Source organism: Lampetra fluviatilis, chromosome 43, assembly GCF_964198595.1.
Source record: "Lampetra fluviatilis chromosome 43, kcLamFluv1.1, whole genome shotgun sequence".
Classification (NCBI taxonomy): domain Eukaryota; kingdom Metazoa; phylum Chordata; class Hyperoartia; order Petromyzontiformes; family Petromyzontidae; genus Lampetra; species Lampetra fluviatilis.
In genome coordinates, this window is record NC_136317.1 from 3,282,930 (window position 1) to 3,308,904 (window position 25,975).

Sequence of the window (25,975 nt, forward strand, 5' to 3'; positions counted from 1 at the left end):
AATTGTTAAACTGTACTGTGGGACGGCAGGGGCCATGGCAACGGACAGGGAAGTGCCCTTGCCTTGCGGACACACAACTTGGACTTTTAAACGGACGACATTCATCTTAAAAGGAGTGTTTTCTGGATTTCGTGGACTTTACATATATATAAGCAAATTTACTTGCAGGAGGCGGGAAAAAAAACCAACAAGAACATTTCATCCTCTCCAAGAGACCGAGTTGGGAGGCACGAAGAACGGTCTTGGTGGGAAGATTCCTGGCGGATAACTTCCCGGAAAGACAGACACCGATTTTGGGGCTGATAAATCTTGCCGGCAGCCTCTTCCTCGAGTTCCAACCCCCCCCACCGCCCCCCGCTAAGATCTTTGCCACGTGGTATCACCGAGGACCGAGATCTTCCCAGCCGCTCCGTTCTTCTTCGAGATTCAGACGGCAAAAAACCTTGTTTGTCGCCAAAACTTCCGGATGATTCTCTCTCCTTGTTTTTCTTCCCCTCCTACTCTCTCTGGCGGAATTTCTTCTGTAAGCTTCTTGCACCAGGAGGCAGGTGTGCGAGAAGGGCACCGCTTTTTTTTCTCTCTCTCGGGAGGTTTTTCATTTGCTGTTGTTTTTACATCGGCAAGGCTTCCGATGGAAATCTCAAAAGCGGATTTAGATTCGTTTTTGTTCTTAACGAAAAGGCACACGTACGTTCCGGCGTCGTAGAGCTTGCGATAGACGGGCACCTCGCGAATGAAACTTAGAGAGGGCAAAATCTCCGGAGTAGTAACGGCTGTTTGTCCGCGATGTGCACGCGTGAGTAAAGCCACGTCTGGATTTGTTTATGTTGACCGCTACTAAAACGTGCTTTCTGCTTAGGGCCTCGATGTTGGTGAAGTGTACATTTTTATAAATCTCAAACACAGACGCGTAACTTTTCGAATTTAGTTTTTTGTCGCGAGTGCCATTTTTCCGTTGGGGGGCGGGGGGGGGGGGTGCGATTCGTTGAACAATTTTCTTGCGCCCGATTATTGTCTTGCATCTTCTTGTATTATTCAGCCGGAGCAAACTTACAACATAAGTCCCGTTTTTTTTTGCTTATTTTTCTCCTCTCCCGAACCTCAAAATATTTAATTGTTAAAGTAGTTCCTTCCGCAAAGTTCCGCCCACCCCCAGCCTCCTCACCGGCGCAGCGATACCGTTTTTGTGTTGCCCACGGGTCGGCAAAGAGTTCACGGGAACGAGACGTTGACGCGCGGCGTGATTACGCCACCGTCGCCTGGACGCAAGCCGGAACTACTTGCACACGTATCGCTCCACGGTGCGCTCGCACTTCTTGCAGGTGACGTAGCAGCACCAGTGGTACTTGCAGTGGCAGCGCTCCACCAGCGTCTCCGAGTACGGGTTGTACCCGCGGCCGCAGCACATGAGGTCGCAGCTGTCGCTCCCGGATGATGTCTTATTGCACTGCCTGAGGGGGGCGGGGAGGCAGGGAGAGACAAATGAGGCAAGCCACCAGAGACGAGGCCGAAGGTGCTGTATGTACGTTGAACTTCTCTCCTACCGTACGTAGCCAACCGTGCTAAATTAGGAGGTGTGCGGGTATGCATGCACACGTACACGTACACACACACAATGCGTGCATGCACACGTACACACGTGCACACACACACAGTACAACAACAACAAGACCCCGCCATTCGCCACTAAGGCTACGCACAAGAACACACGAAAAACGAAAAAGATCCCCCTTGTAGCCTTAACAGACTGTTGGGGCAAGTGCTGTTAGTGAGCACCTATGAAGGCCGGCACGGCACACGAGGGGGTGGGTGGCCAGCACCACGCCCGACCGCCTTTGTCTCCCTAGTGGCAATACTCACATCGCACCAGGCAGTAATTTAAGGCAGAGTCGACCTAGGGGAGGCCCAGGACCAGTTCAGATAATCGTCACCGGTGTTGGCCGCGAGTGAGAATCGAACCCGCGTCGCCTGGTTCGTAGCGCAGCATAGCGCTAACCCACCACACTACCGCACGCGTGCACACAAAAAAAAGACAAAAATCCCCCGTATAGCCTTAACAGACTGTAGGGACAAGTGCTGTTAGCGAGCACCTATGAAGGCCGGAACGGCACACGAGGGGGTGGGTGGCCAACACCACGTCCGACCGCCTTTGTCTCCCTAGTGGCAATGTTTACACACCGCACCAGGTACTCATTTGAGGCCGAGTCGACCTAGGGGAGGCCCAGGACCGGTTCAGATAATCGTCACTGGTGTTGGCCGTGAGCGGGAATCGAACTCGTGTCGCCGGGTTCATAGCGCAGCGTGCTAACCGCTACACGTACGCACACACACACAGCGTACACACACAGCGTACACACACACACACACAGCGTACACACACACACACGCACGCACGCACCTGTCCTGCGTGCCGGGCGACCCGAGCCGCTCGTTGACGGCGCAGTAGTCGGGCGAGCCCACGGTGTACACCAGCTCGTCGTCGCGCACCGGCCGGATGTCCATGTCGCGCGGCACCAGCTGGTGGCGCGTGCCCACGTGCCGGTGGGTCACCTTGCTCGCCGAGAGGTAGCGCGACTTCAGCTCGGCGGCGATGGCTGCGAGGTCGCGCGTGCCCTTCCAGCAGGTCTTCACCGAGCACGAGCCCGAGATGCCGTGGCACTTGCACTTGGTCTCCACCGAGCTGAGGAGGGCCTTGAGGAGACGGATGGGGGGGGGGGGGTGAAGGAGCGATTCAGGATTCGCCAGCTAGGGCTGACCCCAGAGGGGAGAGAAGGCTTTGCTCGGTTTTGTTTGGGTGTCGCTCACGTCGATGCTCGAAGGTTCGGCACACACACACACGCTTCTGTGGCCGCGCCACGACCAAATCAAAGCCCCCCCGGCTTTGATTTCTCACCGAGAAATGTACCGCCCCCGTTGGTCGAATCGGCAGGTGACACGAGATTCCCATGTTACATCCGAGCTACCTCCGCGTTTCTAAACTATTTTTGTTTTTACATTTTACCAGGTAAAGCCCAAGAGCTGAACGGCTCTTTTTTTCAGAAGCGAGTGGCTTATCACGTGGACAAAATCGACGTGAACACTGGGAGAGAGCGACACGCAAACTCCAAATATACAGTAAGAGCGTCACGGGGTCGGGATCGAACCCACGACCTCCTGCGTACCCGGCGAGCTAGTCAACATCTTCGCCAGCGCGGCACCCACGCTGCACCTCCGGCGTCGTCACCACCAACCTACCCGCCCCCCCCCTCCCCCACCGCCCCCACCGCATGGTTACCTGCCGGCCGACCTCGTTGTTGTGCAGGTTCATGAGCCGCGACACCTGGCCGCGCGCCGACTTCTTGGCGCGCATGGGCGCGTCGGCGAAGCGGCCCCCCACCGCCAGGCCGTGCCGCAGGTTGTCGCCGCAGCCTCCCCAGCGGAAGTCGGCCGATGGGGCCTCGGCCGGCGTGGGGGCGCAGGAGCACGAGGCGAGGTCACCGGCGGCGCAGGCCCGCGCCACCCCGTGGCTCGCGGCCGCCGCGGAGAGCGCGTACACGAAGGCGGACTCACGCGTGCCTGGTGGTGGTGGGGGGGGAGGGGCGGTAGCGTAGTGCGGTTAGCGCGACGCGTTACAAACCTCATCAACCATTGTTACACCCGCTCGTTCACACGCTCCCCAACCCATCCACCCCCGAACCCCCACTCGCTCACACGCTCACCAACCCACCCAGCCACCCAGCCCTGCCCGTTCACACGCTCACCAACCCACCCACCCGCTCGTTCACACGCTCACCAACCCACCCCCACCCGCTCGTTCACACCCACCCAACCCACCCAGCCCCGCCCGTTCACACGCTCACCCACCCAGCCCCGCCCGTTCACACGCTCACCCACCCACCCAGCCGCTCACTGGCCTGCCTGCCCGCCCGCGTGCCCACCTACTCACCCCTCTCGAGGTCGGGAGAGAAATTGGGCGCCCGCTCTGCGGTGGAGCAGTTCCAGCGCATGTCGGCGAAGGCCTTGGTGCAGGCGCGCAGCGTGTCGCGTGCCGCCTGCGCCAGCACAGGCGCCACGTCCAGCTGGCGCCGGCACAGCTGCGTCTGCTCGCCCACGAAGCCGCCCAGCCCCCGGCACAGCCCCGTGTGGTTCCACACCTGCTCCACGGGCACCCGTGATATCGCCCTGGCGTGGTTGGCACGGGGAGGGGGGGGGGAAGAGGGCAACGTTGAAATGTTGAGAGGTACAGGATCACGCTGAACATTGCGGGAGGGGAGAGAGAGGTGGCCGCCGGTTATTGCGAAAGCCCAGCTGGACACCGCCACGGAGCGGCGTAGGGGAGAGACGGTGAGATGGAGGGGGAGAGAGAGAGGGGTGGAAGGGGTTAGAGGGAGGGAGGGGAGGTCAAAGAGGTCAAGTTAAAAATAGGAAAATTCATGATGCAGTAAACTTTTAAAAAATAGTGACATTACACAGCACTGATGACCAATACGAGACACCACTATGCAGACAGCGCTAAAGTCAGACTGAGCGGCGACACCGAGTGATGACGCGGAGCGGCGCGCCACCGTGGTAAAATCGCCCTGACGGCACGAGGCACGCCGCCGGGTGCACCGCACTAGCGGCGGGGACAAAGAAATAGCGGAACAAAAATCTGCGAAGCGCGCAAAGAAAGAAGCTCGCTTTGAATTACGCTGAGAGACAACGGGAAGGAGACGATCGCAGTGCATTAGAGGACTCACGCAGGTTAGGAGGCATCGCGTCGATTTGCAAGGGGGAGTACGCGGGCTTGGGCAGGGCACTAGTCCACAGGCCGCAGGAGGTCGTGGTACCGCCCGAGGTAGTGCACCACGAGCAGTTCCGACGAATGGGTACGGTGAAATGAGTGGATCGACCAATAACCCCACCCGTTTCGAGTGGTTTAAACCGCGTCTTTCGCGATTATTGGGGGCCACTAAAATAAATCAAAAAAAGGAATGCCACACCTCGGATGGCACTGGCAAGAGAGTGTACGTCAAGGTGATCGGACAACAACGCAGGAGCGCGAAGGAGCGGAAAGCCCTGGGGGGGGGGGGGGGGGGTGGAGGCAACATCCGGGAGCTCCGGTGCGGAGATGGAGTTGCGAGATCGCAAGCGAGACTGAGCGAGGCTGTTGCGAGGGATAGCGACGGTGCGCAGCGGCCCGTCATCATTGGGTCCACAGCTGTTGACGACGATGAACGAGAGAGGCGGGGGATATTAGACGGTGGTGGAATATTACAGAGCGTGTGTCTGCGTGGGGGTAGCGGTAGTGCAACGGTTTGCGTGCAGAGCTACAGAAAACCCGTCGAACCGAGTTCGATTCCCCACTCGCGACCAATTAGTGGCAAATATCTGAACCAGTACTGGGCATGCCCTATGTCGACCTCGGCCTCAGACGAGTACCTGGTGCGGTGTGCAAACACTGTGGCCACCGAGGAGACGAAGGTGGCAGAGCGTGGTGCTGGCCACCCACTGCCCCCGTGCCGACCTTCATTAGGAGCACCCTAACAGCACTTGCCCCAACAGTCTGTTAAAGGCCATACGGGGGATCTTTGTATTCAAACCACGGTGCCAAACGACCACGATACTACATTACTCAGTCGGTATACAGCTTATATACATGTGTGTATGTCAAACTTCTTTCGCACCGTACGTAGCCAATCGGAGGTGCGGGGGAAGGACAACAAACTAAACACCCCATCGCGGAAAAGTTCCGAGAGCCTGCGAAGCTTCCCTGGGCAAAACAAGCGGCAGGAGACTCGTCGTGATGACGATATAGCCACGGGTGCATGTCTCATCAGCAATCGGTTCCAACGTGATCAGGATGACCATCCAGGGGCGGATAGAGAATGGATCGATGATAAGTGTCCGTGTCCATCACCCGTTGGCTCTCGTGCAGCGAGGCCTCCATTCAGCAGCGGATAGAGAATGGACGACTCGAATTTCGATCGATGGTACGTTTTACGAATATAGTTTCGTGATGATTAGACATTTGTAAAATGCTAATTATGGATAATACCCTTTGCAGCACGTGCTCAATCCGCTGCTGGATGAAGGCCTCCAACAATGTATTCCAAATGGACCTCAGCGTGTAGCATCTGCCAGCAGAGCTCAAGACCCTGATGTTTACAGAATTAATTAGCCTTAAACTAACAAAAGCAAATACATTTTCGACTTATTATTTTTTGCAAAATGTAAAAATAGGAAATAGCTTGTACAGTTCCGCATGTTTATCCTGAGCCCTACAGGATAAACAATTTGCTGTTATTATTAGTGTGTGTGTGTAAACTTTCGTTATTTTTCTAGCTTTGGGTCATTTTCCAGCACTTATACAATTAGAACATAATGCTAAGATTGATTACACAGACAAAGATCCCCCGTACAGCCCTAACAGACGGTCGGGACAAGTGCTGTTAGCGAGCACCTATGAAGACCGGCACGGCATACGAGGGGGAGGGTGGGGGGGCCAGCACCACACCCGGCCGCCTTCGTCTCCCCACTCCTGTTGCTTACACATCGCACCACGTGATGTTGCTTACACATCGCACCACGTGATGTTGCTTGCACATCGCACCACGTGATGATGCTTGCACATCGCACCACGTGATGATGCTTGCACATCGCACCACGTGATGTTGCTTACACATCGCACCACGTGATGTTGCTTACACATCGCACCACGTGATGTTGCTTACACATCACACCACGTGATGTTGCTTACACATCGCACCACGTGATGTTGCTTGCACATCGCACCACGTGATGATGCTTGCACATCGCACCACGTGATGTTGCTTGCACATCGCACCACGTGATGATGCTTACACCTCGCACCACGTGATGATGCTTGCACATCGCACCACGTGATGATGCTTGCACATCGCACCACGTGATGATGCTTGCACATCGCACCACGTGATGTTGCTTGCACATCGCACCACGTGATGATGCTTACACATCGCACCACGTGATGATGCTTACACATCGCACCACGTGATGATGCTTGCACATCGCACCACGTGATGATGCTTACACATCGCACCACGTGATGATGCTTACACATCGCACCACGTGATGATGCTTACACATCGCACCACGTGATGATGCTTGCACATCGCACCACGTGATGATGCTTGCACATCGCACCACGTGATGATGCTTGCACATCGCACCACGTGATGATGCTTGCACATCGCACCACGTGATGATGCTTACACATCGCACCACGTGATGATGCTTACACATCGCACCACGTGATGATGCTTGCACATCGCACCACGTGATGATGCTTGCACATCGCACCACGTGATGATGCTTACACATCGCACCACGTGATGATGCTTGCACATCGCACCACGTGATGATGCTTGCACATCGCACCACGTGATGATGCTTGCACATCGCACCACGTGATGATGCTTACACATCGCACCACGTGATGATGCTTGCACATCGCACCACGTGATGATGCTTGCACATCGCACCACGTGATGATGCTTGCACATCGCACCACGTGATGATGCTTGCACATCGCACCACGTGATGATGCTTGCACATCGCACCACGTGATGATGCTTACACATCGCACCACGTGATGATGCTTGCACATCGCACCACGTGATGATGCTTGCACATCGCACCACGTGATGATGCTTGCACATCGCACCACGTGATGATGCTTGCACATCGCACCACGTGATGATGCTTGCACATCGCACCACGTGATGATGCTTGCACATCGCACCACGTGATGATGCTTGCACATCGCACCACGTGATGATGCTTGCACATCGCACCACGTGATGATGCTTACACATCGCACCACGTGATGATGCTTGCACATCGCACCACGTGATGATGCTTGCACATCGCACCACGTGATGATGCTTGCACATCGCACCACGTGATGATGCTTGCACATCGCACCACGTGATGATGCTTGCACATCGCACCACGTGATGATGCTTGCACATCGCACCACGTGATGATGCTTGCACATCGCACCACGTGATGTTGCTTGCACATCGCACCACGTGATGTTGCTTGCACATCGCACCACGTGATGTTGCTTGCACATCGCACCACGTGATGATGCTTGCACATCGCACCACGTGATGTTGCTTACACATCGCACCGGCTACAGGAATCGTTTGAGGCCGAACCGAACTAGGAGAGTCCCAGGGACCGGTTCAGATAATCGTCACCCTGGTGTTGTCAGCGTTAGGGGGGGGGGGGGATTTAACTCCGGGTGCGTAGCGCAGCGCGCTAACCGCTCCCCTCTAATATTTACAAGGACAAAGATTCGCCCCGTTTAGACTTTAACAGACTGTGGGGGCCAAGTGCTGTCAAAGCGAGCACCTTTATAGACACACCCGGCCGCCCTGGTCTACGCAGTCGTATCGGTTACACACCACCCCACCCGCTAATTATTTCAGGCCGAGTGAACCTAGGTGTTGCAGGCTCCAGGCGCGCTTCGACGTCAGAAGTAATACGTCCCCGGTTTAGTTTGAAGGTGTCGGGACGGGACGGGGGGCACAGGGGGGGGGGGTTACCCTTGGCTCCGCACCCCCCCCCCCTTATGGACGGCCCTGTGTACACATGTAGTGTGTATGTTTATATACAGTACAACAATCTCAACGAATACGCCTGCAACTCCGTAGCCACACCACGGAAAAGGCAGCAGAATCAGAATACGTAATTATACTGGGCAGGAATCCGACGAGCTGCAAAGCTCTTATTCACGAATGTCCAGTCAGTCAGGGGCGGGTCAGGATGTTACAACAAAACATAATACAAACACACATGGGAAGAGAAGAAGGAACGCGGATGGGAATAGAGAAGAGAAATAATGGAAAGTTGGAGGGAAATGAACAAAGATAAACTTCGCCTCGGCGCGGCTGCACGGAGCAGGGTCTGTATTCACAGTGGGCGGCACCCAGAGAGGAGAAATTCTTGAGTGGGTGTGGCCTCATGGGAGTCACGTGATTTACGGGGGGCTCGAGCCGATTTCGATACAAGCAGTACATTGTATACACTATGGGTCATACATAGGAGGACGAGAGGAGGTTTTCACAACTCTGGCTGTCGCCTGGTGATGCTAGTTGTAATTACTGGCGAAACGTCGTACTCCGATTGTAAATGTTGTGGATTTGCTCTCCAACACAGCGGTGTGCTGTACTAGTAACGAATTGGCACGTTCTGGTGGTGGCGGCGGTCGTTAAGAAAAATAAACTTGATTTTCACAATGGCACACGAAAAAAAGACTCCTCTCCCCCCACCCCAGACTCTAGAATGATTGCGCACGTGTACACAAAGACCCCCCGTAACAGACTGTTGGTGCAAGTGCTGTTAGCGAGCACCTATGAAGGCCTGAAATGGCACGTGAGGAGGTGGGTGGCCAACACCACGCCCGACAGCCGTTGTCTCAATGGTGGCGGTGTTTTTTAACATACTTCACCATTGAGGCCGAGTCGACCTAGGGGAGGGTACACAACTGAAAAACACGTGACCTCCAGTTCAAATTGAGATCGGACCTGTGTGTGTGTTGGTCACATGGGAACTTGTTTAGCAAAGTCAGACTAAGACTGCGTGTGTACCCAACGATCGGAAGGTTTGTGTCCTTAATTTAACCAGGTGATTCGCGATGGACCTTTTCAGAAAAGACCTGGGCACTTGCATAATGTTGACGTTGCACGTGCCAAATACACATCACGGAATATGCTCCGGCAATTTGACTGCTTCGACACTCTTGCGTGCACGATATACACGCGTAAAAAAATGTGTTTTGGCGCAGAGTGCCGACTATTGGAACGTAACCTGCCATAACTGCATACTTTATAAACACCCGCTGTAAATATTGATTTCATTAGCAGCTCATTAAGAGGCTCGTGGGACAGCAAATCAGCTCATGTAGCCGCTAATGCTCACAGCTTGGGACTAGCCACAGTAGGGCATTCACCTCATTCACTCGCGCCTGCAGTGGTTACAGCTCGGACTCGGGGGGGAGGTGGGGGGGGTCACAAAAACCCAACCGTTGGGGTCACCAAACTAACTCGAACTTGGAGTCAAAGACTCACACGTCAGCTCATAAAAACTCGTAATTGGGGGGGGGGGGGGGAGGGGTGTTATAACGTCCCAACTATTATGGGGGTGAGGGGAAGAGGTCACGAAAAAAATCGATCTTGGCAGGTTGCAAAAACTTGAATTAGGGGTAACCAAAAGTCACACTTGGGGTTCAGTCGGATTCGCCGAAAGCAACATTTGGAACCACAACACCAGTCGCTCATGAAACCCCTAAGCCTCAGAGTAATAAAGCGACACCACAGGCACCGTGACCCCCCACTCGTGTCACGCCGTGACCCCCCACTCGTGTCACGCCGTGACCCCCCCCCCCACTCCTATCGCGCGCCGTGACCCCCCCCCCCACTCCTGTGTCGCGCCGTGACCCCACCCCCCACTCGTGTCGCGCCGTGACCCCTGACCCGTGTCGCGCCGTGACCCCCGACCCGTGCCGCGCCGTGACCCCCCACTCGTGTCGCGCCGTGACCCCCCACTCGTGTCGCGCCGTGACCCCCCACTCGTGCAGTGCCGTGACCCCCCACTCGTGTCACGCCGTGACCCCCCACTCGTGTCACGCCGTGACCCCCCACTCGTGTCACGCCGTGACCCCCCACTCGTGTCACGCCGTGACCCCCCACTCGTGTCACGCCGTGACCCACACGAGGCCCTACGATCGTTTACGAACATCGAGCAAACCGGCGCAGAACCGTCTCATCGGCACTCCCCAGGATGTCGGCAAACACCACCACCACCAACGAGAGCACGTTATCTTTAGGAGACACGAATATATATATACACACACACCCGGCCATGGTTAGAGCTTTTTATAATACATATATGTATTTTTAAAAAGGGTAGCTACGTATGATAATTGTTTTTTTACCCTTTTATCTGGCAACAAAACTGACACCTTTTTTTTACAAGGAGTCATGTTTGCATAGACCACAATACCTGCAGTCGGAATGCAATCAAAAAATATAACTGATAATGTATGCACTGTCCTTGAAGTTGATTGGTCCACACCCGAGACAGCTTTCCTTAGAGCCTAGTCTCACATGGTGTTGGACCATTCCGACTGCAGGTATTGTGGTCTATGCAAACATGACTCCTTGTAAAAAAAAGGTGTCAGTTTTGTTGCCAGATAAAAGGGTAAAAAACCAATTATTATATTTTTCTACTGGCAAATGAGGTTCCAATTGGGTAGCTACGTAGTATGTTTGTTTGATAGAGAATATCGTTTATGGGAGGGGGCTGGGGGGGGGGTACGAAGCGTCGACAAAATACGAACGTAAAATATCTCAAGCCGGACGGCGTGCACACAAACACTGCTGCCCCATGGTGGACGAGAAGAATTCACCACCCCAGGTGGTTCCGGGACCATCCCCTGATGCAGACCATCCCCCTCGGTTTCAATCTTCTACTGCGACGAAGCTTCTGGGACGGCAACCCCTAAACCCACATCGCCACTGCATTGCCATTGGCAGCAGCATCAGCAGATGCACTTCAACGTTGACGATGATGCACAGATGGGGGATATTAAAAATAAACTCTCCAACGGTGCCCGGAGACTGTGGTCACCCACCCAGAACGGACAACCATGGGGAGGACATGGAAAAAACCAGACTCAATGGCCGAGTTACGAATACGAAGGAGGAGGCACTGTCATCATCACCAGTCCGTTTACTCCCGACGCAATCATCTGGCTGATCAAGCCGCCTCGACGTGAAACGAGACTTCTTGTCGCTTTACATCAACATCAGCCAGGAGGAAGAGCGGGGGTGGGGGGGGGGGGAAGACGACAGGGCTAAGACCCGCGGCCGCGCCACTTGTGGGTAATCGCGCTCAAAACGCCCGCGATGCAAAGGTCGCGTTTATCAGCGCAGCCACAGAGGGGTTCACACGTGAGAGTTTCACGATCGGCTGACTGACGTCTGGGGGAGGGGCTCAATTAAGCAAATTAGGAAGTGAATGCACACGTGTGTGTGTGTGTGCGTCTGTGTGTGTGTCTGTCTGCGTGGGGAGCCGTGTCCTTGCGGTTAGCGCGCTGCGCTACGAACCCGGCGAACCGGAGTTCGATTCCCGCTCACGGCCAACAGCAGTGACGATTATCCGAACTGGTCATGGGCTTCCCCCCTAGGTCGACTCGGCCTCAAATGAGTAATTGGTGCGGTGTGTAAAACAATCGCCACTGGGGAGACAAAGGCGGCCGGGCGTTGTGTTGGCCACCCACCCCCCTTCGTGTGCCGTGCCGACCTTCATTCGGCGCTCGCTAACGGCACTTTCCCCAACAGTCTGTTCAGGCTATACGGGGGTTCTTTGTCTTTGTGCGAGGGTGGCATGGCTATTACTACGAATGCACTTGACGACACACCAACAGGTTGTGTGTGGTGCTTCCGTGTCCACCGTTGATGTTGTTGTTGCTGCTGTAATAATAATGATGTCGCTATTCGCTCACCGCCCCCCAATGTTTATTCCGCAAAACGTTTACGGATCGGCGCCAATGCCTCGAAGCGTCTTGGATTCATTCGGGGAAATTTTTTTAAAGAAATTCTCGCCGCTGGCCGCAATTGCTCGGCTGGTGTTGTGCGGAATTGTTTTAAATTCTGGGATAATATTCGTGGATAGCCAACGACAGTAGCTAGTCTATGCGCGCGTAAACATCGTGCAAAACCCTGACCGCGTGTGCCGATCTCCACCGTCGTGGCCAGGAGTTGAACCCAGGTGGACGAAAACTGTAGAAGCGCTTGGAGCGGAGTGCTCGAGACGGACAGCCGCTTTAGACACGATCACCAACACAATAATCCGATGTTCGTTTAGAACAATCACGCGCGCATATGCAGACACGGAAAGGACAAAGACTCCCCCCTTCCCTTCCCCGTTTAGCCGTACAAACCGGTGATGTTAGCAAGCACCTATGAAATCGGTGGTGTGGTCAACAACTATGCCCGGCCCGCCTTTGTATTCCCCAGTTCCGAAACCACCGCATCGGGCAATCTACTCGCTTAATGCAGAGTCGATGTCCAAATCAAGGCCCCCAATGATCATTCAAGTTCGATTTGCGATGCGCAACAAATGCAGACGTCAAATCGAACCAGAGGTTGCCGGCATTCAGCGCCAAGCATCGCACCAACGCTGCCCACACAAGAACGCACAAGACAAAGACCCCCCCACCCACCCCCCGTGTAACCTTAAGAGACTTTTGGGGAAAGTTGCCGTGAGCGAGTAACACCGTCGATTGCTCGAACGGGTAACACGAGGTGGTGGTGGGGGGGTTGTCCAAATCCACTCCCGACCACCTTTGTATCCCCAGGATACACACCGCACCAGGTGTTAAATTTGAGGCCGAGTTGACCTAGGGGAGGCCCGGAGACTTGTATTTAGACAACAGTCGATGGTGTTGGCCGTGAGCGAGAATCGAACTCGGTCCGTCGGGTTTGTAGCGTCGCGCATTAACCACTACACAAATCGTACATGCATATACACACACATACACACACACATACACACACATACACACACACACACACATATACCATGTACACACGTCACGTACACATAAATACATACACAGATATGCGCGCGCGTCTATGTTATTATACGCACACACACATAATCACGTAAACCATATAGGAATACATCCTGTACATGAGAATGCACGCATATATTCACACATGTACCCTAGACAAATATAATGTATACATACTATATGCTGTGTGTATATATACACACACACACACACTATATGCCGTACACACAAAGATACTAAGACGAATAAATGCCCACGTATTAGATTAATCGAATGTTTGGGAAAATGCTAAATGCGCGCACCTACGGAATTTACAACACGCACACACATATATGCAAACATCATAATTATATACACACACAGTATGCGTGTATACTGTCTATTTAACAACATACACGCACACACATACACAAAAACACACGAAACGCCAAACACTTCTCATATCAGCACTGGTGTTTTAGGCAAACTACCTGTTAGCGAACACCTATTAAGGCCGCATACACAGAATCAACATTCCACGCATGCATTTACACATTCCGTGTACACAACCCATCAGCGGGCAGCAAGGGGTGATTGTCGTTTCGTCCTGCGCCAAACGCCACTGAACTCACGTGGCGAAATATTGCCAAGTCCGCCGACACTATCCGCACTGCGTGACGCGGCGTGGCCCTCATCCAGCAGTGGATTGGCATTCGACAGGCTCGACTCGCAAACACACAGACACCCTCGGTATGCGACGAACGGATGGTGCAATAAATGCGCGTTGCGAGTAATAATACACACAACACCATGCACACACACACACTACACAATACACACTACACCCACAATACACACTACACACACAATACACCAGACACACTACACACTACACCCACAATACACCAGACACACTATACACTACACCCACATTACACCAGACACACTACACAATACACACTATACACACTACACACAAACACTACACCATGCACACACACAACACAATATACACTACACCATTATATACACGCACACACAACACAATATACACACACCATTATATACATGCACACAACACAAATTACACACACACCATTATATACACACACAACAGTATACACACAATACACCATATACACACACAGTACACACAACAGACAAAGAAACCCACACTCCTATAGCCTGACCAGACTGTTGGGGCAAGTGCTGTTACCGAAGACCTATGACGGCAAACAACGGCACACGAAGCGGGGGGGGGGGGGGGGGGGCGGCGGCGTGGGTATCAAAAAAACACCACGCCCGGCCGCCTTTGTCTCTCCACACACAGGGCACTTGCGCTGGTACTTACAGCCATCGGATCGCGTTGCAGCAGACCACTTGAAGCACCAAGGCGCGCAGGACCCACACCAGCCACTTGCTCGCCATGCTCGCCGCGCTGGTGGAGGAGGCGAAACCTCTGCGGGAACTCATTTCCACTGATCTGCTCCGGTGCGGGTCTGGTCCCGGGTCTAGCACGGGTCTGGTCCCGGGTCTAGCACGGGTCTGGTCCCGGGTCTAGCACGGGTCTGGTCCCGGTCTAGCACGGGTCTGGTCCCGGTCTAGCACGGGTCTGGGTTGCGGTTCCCCGGTCCAAACCCCGACCAAAAAGAAACCCCACCGCACTCGGATTCGCGCTTTGACCGCAAGGAGGAGAAGTGCACAAAGCGTGGTGCGAGCACCGACGACCCCTCTCTGTGATCTGGCGGCTTCTGCGATTACTCGCGATGAGTAAGAAGATGCTGCGCTGCTCTTGATGATGCGCTGCTCTTGATGATGCCGCTGCTCTTGATGCCGCCGCCGCCGCAGATGTGAATCTTCTTGCGCGATGTGAATTGGAACGAAGAAAAAAACAAGTTCACGTGCTCGATCCTAAATTCCGCGGCTCTGCGCTTGTTGTCTTAGGTTCGGGTCGTAAGACGAGCAAGTCCGCTCGGCCACCAGCCACTTGCGCGTTCTACAAAGAAAACCGGTTCGGGGTCGTCGTCGTATTACCCGGTGCCGCTGATTCCACGTCCGTTCCGAGAACCCTGCACGCGAGACACAAAAGACGACGCACAAATGAAGACCCCCTTCCCCGTTCCGCTTTCAACAACGCTGTTTTGGGGGGCAAGTGCGGTTACGCAAGCACCGGGGAGGTGGGTTGGGGGTCGACACCCACTCCCGGCCGCCTTTGTCTCCCCACCGCACCAAGGTGCACACTTGATAATCGTGTAAACACTGCGCAGGCGCGGGGCAGGTTGAGATATTCCGCGTCTGCCACTTGGTCGTGAGCGGGAATCGAACGTCGTTTTTTTTTAGTCACGCGGTGCGCTAACCATTGCGCCACCCCCCCCCCTCGTACACACACGACAGACATGCAGACACACTCTCAAACGAAGCCATCCACTACAACCCCATTCAACTTTATAGCCTTCAAACCCACGAGCGACGTTATGCGGCGAGGTGCGTCTACAGGGGCACACCATTCTGAAAACCGTGGAGCAGTGTACATTTAGAAACCGTTCATGGTCCGTTCACGCACAACACGATCGCTGAACTCCCCCTTCGAATTCCAAGTCGCTCCAAAGAGAACGAGACGCAACCACAACTCGCGCCCGATGCCCGATGCGCACTTCTACAAATCCGTTTCACACAACTCGCATGCATACAACAAGACGAAGATGCCCCCCCCCCCCCGTGTTGCTTTCACAGACTGTCGGGGCAAGTGCTGTTAGCGAGCACCTATGACGGCCGTCACGGCACACGAAGGGGTTGGGTGGGCCAGAACCACGCCCGGCCGCCTTTGTCTCCCCAGTGGCGATGTTTGTACACACCGCACCGGGTCACTAATTTAAGGCCGAGTCGGCCTAGGGGAGGTCCAGGACCGGTTCCGATAATCGTCACAGATGTTGGCCGTGAGCGGGAATCGAACTGCACCACCGCATGTATTACACACACACGCGACACACCCGATTATAAGAATGACAGGTGGGGTGGGTGGAAAGTGCGTCTTATAATCCGAAAAAAACAACGTACATTTGTTGAGTTTTTTTTACTTACACGCGCCGTGCCGTGCAATATTATTATTTCGCCCCAACGAAATCACACGCGCGTAACAAAGTAAGCAGGCGAACACACAACAACAACAACAACAACACAGACACGCGCGCGCGATGTTCGATGCGCTCCAAAAATGCCACGAACGGAGGGAGAATCGCCAATTCGCAACGCGTCCACACATCACCCAAGCCCCGCATGGGGCCACTCGGCCGAAACGTCCGTGCAACTCAAAGGGTCGCAGCGACATTACGACGTCGTTCGACGGCGAGCACCCAACAACGATCGAGCCGAGCTCAATTTGAAGCCGATGAAGATTGAACGTCTTCAGCGGAAATCCGTTCAAAAGCGATGCCGAGTTTCGGCCGATCTACTGAAATGGGGTCGGACCTCATCAGCGCTGCGAATGACCGAACGAACAGCGTGCGCAAACGATTCCAGACCAAACAAAAAAAGCGATTAAAATTCACGCGTAATCGGATTATCGCCTCTAATGCAAGTATATTATAGTGTTAGCGCCGTGTGAGCTGTACTTACTCGGAACGCAGCCGCGGTGTGAATGGCTAAAAGAGCGTCAATTAAAGGGACGCGACGCGTGGCGGTGGGCTCTCTCTCTCTGGGTGCTCTGCGGAGGAGGTCTCAGAGTGGAGTGAGAGGCGGGCGAGCGGACGCGGCAGAGACACTGAGCATCTGATCGCATAAGCCCAGCCTCGTTTAGCTCACACACACACCCACCCACCCACTCACACACACACACCCCCACCCACTCACACACCCATATCCTTTGTGTGCGTGTGTGTTTGTATCTCTCACACACACGTACACACCTCCACATAACAAAGACAAAGATCCCCGGTATAGCCTTAAAAACGGATGGGGCAAGTGCTATTAGCGAGCACCTATTAGGTCCAGAACGGTACACTAGGGGGTGGGTGGCCAGCACCACGTCCGGCCGCCTTTGTCTCCCCAGTGGCGATGTTTTACACACCGCACCAATTACTCATTTGAGGCCGAGTCGACCAAGGGGAGGCCCAGAACAGGTTCAGATAATCGTCACCGGTGTTGGCCGTGAGCGGGGAATCGAATTCGGGTCGTTGGCTTCGTAGCGCAGCGCGCTAACCGCTGGGCCACCGCTCCCCACATTCACATACCCCCCCCCCACTTTCTCCGACTTGTCCATCCTTCTCTCTCACAGACACTCAACGTCACCTACACATACACACATCCGTCATGTGTGTCTGTATCACGCACGCACGCACACTCCTCTACACACATAACCCACCACCCTTTCTCTATCTTGCCATCTTGCTTGTCCGTCTCTCTCACAGACACTCCACTTTACACACGCACACAGCCACCCACACACACACAGAGAGGAACCAACACACACAAACACATTCTCATTCCCTGCCGGCGCGTCCGTCTCCCACGCAGTACGCCAACGTCTCCGAACCAGTTCTGACCAGCGTGGTGAAGTACAGAGCCGTCATTGACTCGGGGCTCTTCATCCAGCAGTGGAATTACCATGCAGACACAAACTATACAAGGACGGAAAAGACCCCCCCCCACAGCTTTAGCCGCAGACTGTTGGACCGCAGGCCCAACCGCCTTTGTCTCCCCACAGATATTCGTCACCGATGTTGGCCCTGATGGGGGATTGAACTAGGATCTCTCTGCTGGGTTCGTAACGCAGCGCGCTAACCGCTGCGCCACCGCTCCCCACGCAACGCACCCACACACCCACACCACCGTGGTACGCACAGCACTATCTTGGCAATTCAACGACCTTTAATACTCGTGTTCGACCTGAAGTGCCAATACACGAGGTGATAGCAACGGGAGGGCTTGCAGCAAGCTCAACAGCCACACAGCGCACAAACCGCGTGGCGCACGAACCGCTGTACCCATCCCAACTACAGGGTGCCTGCTTCCTAGCACATGGGGGGGGGGGGGGGTTACATTCAGGGCGGCTACGCTCAATCAAGGGGACATCTCACGCTCAAACCTACCAGCAAACCAGGCAGAGCAGCGAGCGACACGACAGAGCCACGCAAGCCACCGTGGAATGCGACATCAAACTCGATGCTGAGTAGTATGCAAGACGTCTAATGGAGAGAATCAACGCGTCCATTCATAGGGAACGTACCGAAATAGATCGTGTTATTTAAACATAGATCTTCTTGGTTCTTTCGGTAAAGTCACGTAGAATGGAAATAATAAAATAATAATAATAAAAATCTACATAATAAAATAATTATTTAAATATGTTTTTTCCCCATTCTACGTGACTTTACCGAAAGAACCAAGAATATGAATCCCTGCAGTCACGAAAGCTTTAAATTGAAATGTAATCATAGATGTATACTACAGCTCGATTATAATAGAACGTTGGGGGGCGCGGGGGGGGTAGTTCTCTGTATCGGCTGCGTGTCTCGCCACCGATCTGATGATGAGAATAGTGGTGGTGGTGGTCACAATCCTAAATGTTTGCGAGCATCAATCGAGCAGTGACGGAGTGCTGCCACCTGCCGGAATGAGTTCTTCATCGCAACGAGGGAACAGCGCTGCTCGACGGCGTGGGCGCACTTTTCACGTGGTGTGTGTGTGTTGAACTTGTTTCGCACCGCGCGTAGCCGACCGTGGTAATCGGGAGGTGCGGGGGCTGGACGAACAAACGGAACACAAACAGCGATTCTAAAGAAATGGGGTTTCTATCGAGGTTTAAAGAGAGTGCATAGCTCCAGTGGCTTCCGAATAGCATAAGGAAGAGCGTTCCAGACGGCCGTAGAAGCGCATCTGAACGCCGGCGATGGTTATCTGGAATGAGGTCCTGGGCCTCCACTAGGTAGACTCCGCCTAAAATGTATATTACCTGCTGCTGTGATTGCAGTGCGATCTTAACGTCGATACATAGCAAGTGGAATCGATGGTCACATCAGAGACAAAGGTTCCCCGTATAGCCTAAACAGACTGTAGTGGCAAGTGCTGTTCGCGAGCACCTATGAAAGCCGGCACGGCACACGACGGGGTGGGTGAGTGGCCAGCACCCTGCACAGCCGCCTTTGTCACACCACCAAAGACAAAGATCCCCCGTATAGCCTTAACAGATTGTAGGGGCAAGTGCTGTTAGTGAGCACCTATGAAGGCCGGAACGGTAAACGAGGGAGTGGGGTGGCCAGCACCACGCCCGACCGCCTTTGTCTCCCCAGTGGCGATGTTTACACATCGCACCAGGTGCTCATTTCAGGCCGAGTCGACCTAGGGGAGGCCCAGGACCGGTTCAGATAATCGTCACTGGTGTTGGCTCTGTGAGCGAGAATCGAACTCGGGTCGCCGGGTTCTTAGCGCAGCGTGCTAACCGCTCCACCACCACCACCACCGCTCATGCGTACGTTGTACCGGGTGGGGTGCCTTTAAGAGCTGCTCGCAAACTCCACGTGCCCCAACAAGCCAGCGCGTCCCGACGGGCTATACATTGTCCTTGGCAATTACCATTTGTTAAGCGAAACTCGTTGAGAGGGGCTCAAATCCTTGACTGGGTACCCAACAAAAAGTCTCAATACACACTGGCGGTGGACGTGCAGACTTCCTTTCATCCAGGCTCTGCGGGTGTCGACAAATCCCATTACGCCTGTCCCGAGCTCCAAATAGGTCTGGCGTACGGTACCGTAGCGCGAACAGCCGATATTGTCAATCCACTGCTGGATGAAGGACCTCCCGCACACCGATGAGGGTTACGTTGACCATATTTCACCACGCTCTGTTTAAATGGCGTGTTGGGGAAGGGAAGGATCGTGCCAATGCCGTGACCATTATCAGCAGCAGCAGCTGCCGTGCTCTATCCACTGCTGGATGTCGCCATCTCTTACAACAGTCTCGCCACGCAACTATACATCTACGTCGGTGCACCGGGGCAGATTTCGCCGCTCCATCTCCACCGTGGATGTCCTTGCGGGCGAGTTTCCCTCCTTTGCCTGCCATTCCGTCGTGAGTCTCCACCACCGGACCGGGCATCACGATCCCTTTCAGCATCTAAACTAGAAAACTATTTTGTTCGTTTCACCAGGTAAAGGGCCACCGAGCGAAATTAGATAGTTTTCATAAGCGAACTGGTCACAAATGATTGCTCAACGAAGGGGCCCATCGCGTGGAAATTGTTAGCAGCCAAATACTCCAAACGCACGTTGACTCTAAGTGTGTCGGGAAAACCCGGAGAACACGCAGATATACAGGCAGGAGTCAGGGTTGGGATCAAACCCACGACCTCCTGTACACTCGGCGAGGGAGTTAACATCTCTTAGCCCCCGCCACGCCCCGTGTCGTTCCCCCCCCGATGCCCACGGACTTTTCGTAACATACATCGTGGAAGTAATTCCACGATTCGAAACGATGACGCTCCCGAATGGGGGAACCACTTCAGTTGAATAATGTTGCTCGCACGATTGCGATAAACTTCCCTTGTGCTCGTAAGGCGGTCACGCTTAACATCGGAGACTCGTGACAACGATACTTGAACCAACCCGAAACAAACCGGCGTGGTGAAGTATGGCGAAACAAAAAAACCCACCAACTCTTGGTGACACGACAACGCAATTGGGAAGATGTCGTGATCCAACAGTGGATGGATCATGGCCGATTAATTATTGTTAAAACACACACACACACGAGTTCAATAGGAACCAAATAGTATATAAACACACGTATTGAAATGTGGATAAGTGTTACGCCGATGAATTATTGTTAAAACACACACACACGAGTTCAATAGGAACAAAAAAGTATATAACACGCGTATTGAAAATGTGGATAAGTGTTACGCCGATGAATTATTGTTAAAACACACACACACACACACGAGTTCAATAGGAACAAACTAGTATATAACACGCGTATTGAAAATGTGGATAAGTGTTACGCCGATGAATTATTGTTAAAACACACACACACGAGTTCAATAGGAACAAAATAGTATATAACACGCGTATTGCAATGTGGATAAGTGTTACGCATTAAGTGGGTCTCGCTTAAACTATCGGATGCACCGATCCTACTCGTTAAGCAGTAATCGTTTATTCTTTGCACATTTTAAATTCCACATTCGCCAAACACACTCGCTGTCAAATGCCAATTTTACAATAATCAAGTCATAATCTATACAGCTTCACGGATCATTGACGCTATGGATAGGTGTTCATCACTGCAGGCTATGGGAATAATTTCTGTTTGCGAGCGCCTATTAAAACAACTGTCGATACAAAGACATATGTGGAGCCTTTGAAGCCATGGTAGCAAATTATTGTTATAGAGCACAAAATTCGCACGAAGTAGTATGTTGAATTTATTTCGTACCGTACGTAGCCCAACCGTGCTAATCGGAGGTGATTACAAAGGTGATCTGTTCGGTATTGTAGGCTATCGGATCTAATATCTGTTAGCGAGCACCTATTAGCAAGATGTGCAGTACAAAAGGTTACTCTGTTCAACATTGTCGGACATTATTAGAAGGATGTCTGTTCGCGAGCACCTATTGAGATATCACGGCAACACACAAACACGGACCACCTTTATAGCAAGCACGTCTGACTGCGCGGTTCCTTCTGAATCGACTCACCAGCCGCCTCCGCCGTCTCTCGCCCAACAAGAAGCACCCTCCACAGGTCGGGATGCGAACCTGTGTGGATAGGGTCAGTAGGTTCTCTGTAAGCTCCACACGCAGCCAGCAATGGCACAATACACACACGCGCGCGCGTGGTTTGCGTGTGTGAGTGTGCATATGTACAGACTGTCGGACAGCCATTGGCCCATCAAGGCGACACCAAACCGCCCACACCCCCCCCCCCCTGCGTGTTTCCCCACCACCATCACCAGACGTTTATTCGCAAACTTGATCGCACGCCCATCCCCCCCACCCATTCCCCCCACCAAACACCCCACCCATCCCCCCACCCATCCCCCCACCCATCCCCCCCACCAAACCCCCCACCCATCCCCCCCACCAATCCCCTCCACCAAGCCCCCCCCCCACCAAACACCCCCACCAAACCGCCCTCGCGTTTCAACTTTTTTTCCTAATTTATCCACGAAAGCCACACTCAGTCCCATGACTTTTATGCTGTAGCATCTTCCTCCTGCTGCTGCCGCTGCATTGTGCTCATATATTTTTTTTTAAAATGTTTCCAGCCAATTGATGACGATGATGAGTTGTGTTTATGATTATTGTTGTTATTAACTTAGAGAGGAGGAAACCGGAGCACCTGGAGGAAACCCACGCCTTGCGCGAGGTGGCACAACACCGAGTCCCCCTACAGATGGAAACAGATGGCGATCCGTGCTATTTTGTCAGCCCCGCAGGCTTCTCTTCTCGCCCGAGACGCCAACGGGGACCGCTCTCAACCCATCGGGGACTCAACCGAACTGCGAATCCGGCGAGGGTGCAAACCACCAGGCGATGAGTCGCTGATGGCTTGCTCACCCATTGCAACACGCTTACTCCGGTGGAACAAGTGGACTCATCGATTCAGCGACCACCCCCTCTGCTAATATGGGATTGCTCACAAGCATTAAACGCACAATTGTAGCCCTGCTGCTGCTGCGGCTTATGTTTTTTTTTAAAACGCCATATGAAATAAAACGACGTACATTATACGTGTAATATTGAAAGATATGCTTCCAAAAACTGAACTTTGTTTCTGGGTGATGCCGATAATATTACCACTACCCCATCCTTCAAACCAGCCTCTTTTTCATTTAAGCACAAAAACGAACTCCCAACACGTTGGTCAACGACACGTCGTGTGTGTGGCCTTTATATTCAAATATATATTACATAAAATAAAGAGTTTCGGGTAAATGTCTCCTTCATCAGAGCACAGATCTAGAGAGTTCCAGAGAGGTCGAATGGATACAAAAACGAGTTGAGAGTAAAAAACAAACACCACACAAATTCCCCGTTGGATTCACACACTTACCATCCTGCCAACGCGGCTATTGCTCAAGCGAACGAACTTTGCATCTGGTCCGACGGTCTGAGTTTTGTCAGCAGCAGTCGAGCATGTTAAACAAATTCTGCCGGACCTACAACAAAAGACGCGCCTTCATAAACGAGTTACTGTGTATTGTTTGATGTCAGCTCGAGTTAGACGATGCAACCGCACAAACCAGACATCCCGGTTCGCATCCCCCTTTGAACGAACGCGTTGCATTAAATACAAAGCGTCGTCCCCCTCCCTCCCTGCCGCGTGTTAATCCGACACGAGGATGCTTGAGGTTGAAAGTGCGGTTGGCGAACGTGCATCAAAGCGTGGCGCATGAAAGTGTTGCGGCACCAGGGTCGCGTTGCATATTTGATGATATGGCCTTCGTGCAGACACAAGTAGGACCTACGAAAACTATAAAAGGGCCTACGACAAAATATAAATGTGAGCACGGTTTTTGTTTGTTTGTATGATTTAAACATTTTTTTTACCAAGATATATTCTTTAATAAATATATGTATATAGCAAGGATAGACACGTAAGTTTTCGCGACCAATATTAACCATAATACAGTTTTTGGGGTTATATCGCGTAAACGTATATTGTATATGAATATTTTTACATGCAATTTTTTTTATCAATGTATAAATATATTTAGGACCGACGACAAATATTAATGTGACCATGTTTTTTGTTTGCATGATTTCAAAAAAATTAACCAAGATATCTTATTGAATAAATATATTGAAATACAAAGGATAGCCACATTGTATATACAAAGAGATAGAGTCATTTTAACACGTAGGTTATTTATATTTGTACATGCGACATTTTTTTTTAAAATAAATGTGTAGTGGGTTCACTGAGAGGCGCACACTAGCTCAGGAGGGAACACGTTTATACTGGTAGGAACCTCCTGGTTCCACCAGGGGATTATTGTGTCCGTCCGGCCGTCATGCATCCAAAAATGAGAAGGGTGGGGCTGGATGGAGAGGGGAGGCTGGGGAGGGGCTGGGTGGGGAGGGTGGGGAGGGGCTGGGTGGGGAGGGTGGGGCTGGGTGGGGGGTGGGAGGGGTGGGGCTGGGTGGGGAGGGGCTGGTCACCCGGTGGTGCCCTTATAAAACTCAACGTTTAACCTACTCACACCGGCTTGTGCCCGCCCTCACAGTCGGCCATATTTGCGGAATACACCACGCCGCCGTTGATCCTGGCCATTGACCGAGCAACCCAACGTTCCTACCAGCTCCCTCCGCAGGAATGTGTTTCTATGGACCACAACGTGATAACTACGTGAACCGCATCAGGACAGTCGGAACACTGCCTGACCCACTATGCCGAGCACGGAAACCAAAGACCCAGACCCAGGGGAAGAGGCAGCACTGAGGACTCCATTCCTGCAGACAGCCCCGACCCAGCCTCAGGACCTCTCTTTTATGCCCCCCAGCGTGGACTGGCTCTGCACTCGGACACGCCCCTTCTGGAACCTACCAGAAGGTTCTGGGCCATGCCCCACGTGTTCCTTCTGTCACCTTTGGCCCAACCGGGCTGCTACGTCCTCAGATGCCCCCTCTCTGCCAGCCACCAGCACTACGCCCCCTAGGGACCCGTTCCGTGACATTGCTTGCCCTACTGGCAGAGAGGGCTACTACACTCTCAGTAACTGGCGCTAGGCGCCGTAGTGACCCATTCTATGTCACTACAAATGTATAAATATATTTACGCGATCGATCTAACCCAAAAAAAACCTGTATTAAGCCAAAGTCATGTCAACGGTACACAACGCGCTCCCATCGAATTGGGGCACATACTAAATAATGAACGCATTATCAGCTGTAACGACGTCTGTCCAGCGGCTGGACAAAGTACCGCGTGGAAGAAGCGGAGTGACAGAGACGGTAGTAGTAGGGGGGGGGGGGGCGAGGCAGCAGCGCTACAAGCTGCAGAAAGTTCTCGTTGAAGGCCTACTCTTAGGTTTTTTCGGTAAAGTCACGTAGGTAAAAATAAATAAATAATAAAAGATGCATTTTTTAAAGAAATAATACAAATAAAGTAATAAATCACGACGTTTCGGAGGCAACACAAGCTTCCATCTTCAGGTGGAACTTACAACTGAAGACACATCTTCAAAATATTACGGCGATCAAATGGCAGGAGGGGGGTGGTGGGTAATTGACATGACCCCATTACGTCTGTGCAGGATGGCTCGACATGGAAATATTCGCGCGCGGTGCTCCAACAAGAAGCGTGACGCGTCGCCTCCAGCAGCACGAGGTCGCGAGTTCATTGTCTCAGTCTGGGTCCACGCAATAAAACAATTGATTGATATCACTGCTCAACAAACATAAACAAATTCTGGCCTAGA

The 25,975-nt window shown here is 52.9% G+C and overlaps 1 protein-coding gene across 2 annotated transcripts; it reads right to left on the minus strand.

Annotated features, from left to right (window-relative positions):
* Positions 1-957: 957 nt before the first annotated feature.
* Positions 958-22,396, minus strand: WNT11 (Wnt family member 11). 2 transcript variants are annotated; one of them, XM_078876149.1, is made up of 6 exons: positions 22,251-22,396; positions 14,913-15,630; positions 3,926-4,161; positions 3,275-3,555; positions 2,399-2,691; positions 958-1,451 (listed from the first exon to the last, which is right to left on the minus strand). In XM_078876149.1, exons 2-6 carry the CDS (start codon positions 15,032-15,034, stop codon positions 1,277-1,279), a joined length of 1,107 nt encoding a protein of 368 aa, XP_078732275.1. In that variant the 5' UTR covers positions 15,035-15,630; positions 22,251-22,396; the 3' UTR covers positions 958-1,276. The 2 variants fall into 2 exon arrangements, with proteins under 2 accessions (XP_078732275.1, XP_078732276.1); XM_078876150.1 differs by lacking the exon at positions 22,251-22,396 and adding an exon at positions 17,177-17,363.
* Between the last annotated feature and the right edge of the window lie 3,579 nt (positions 22,397-25,975).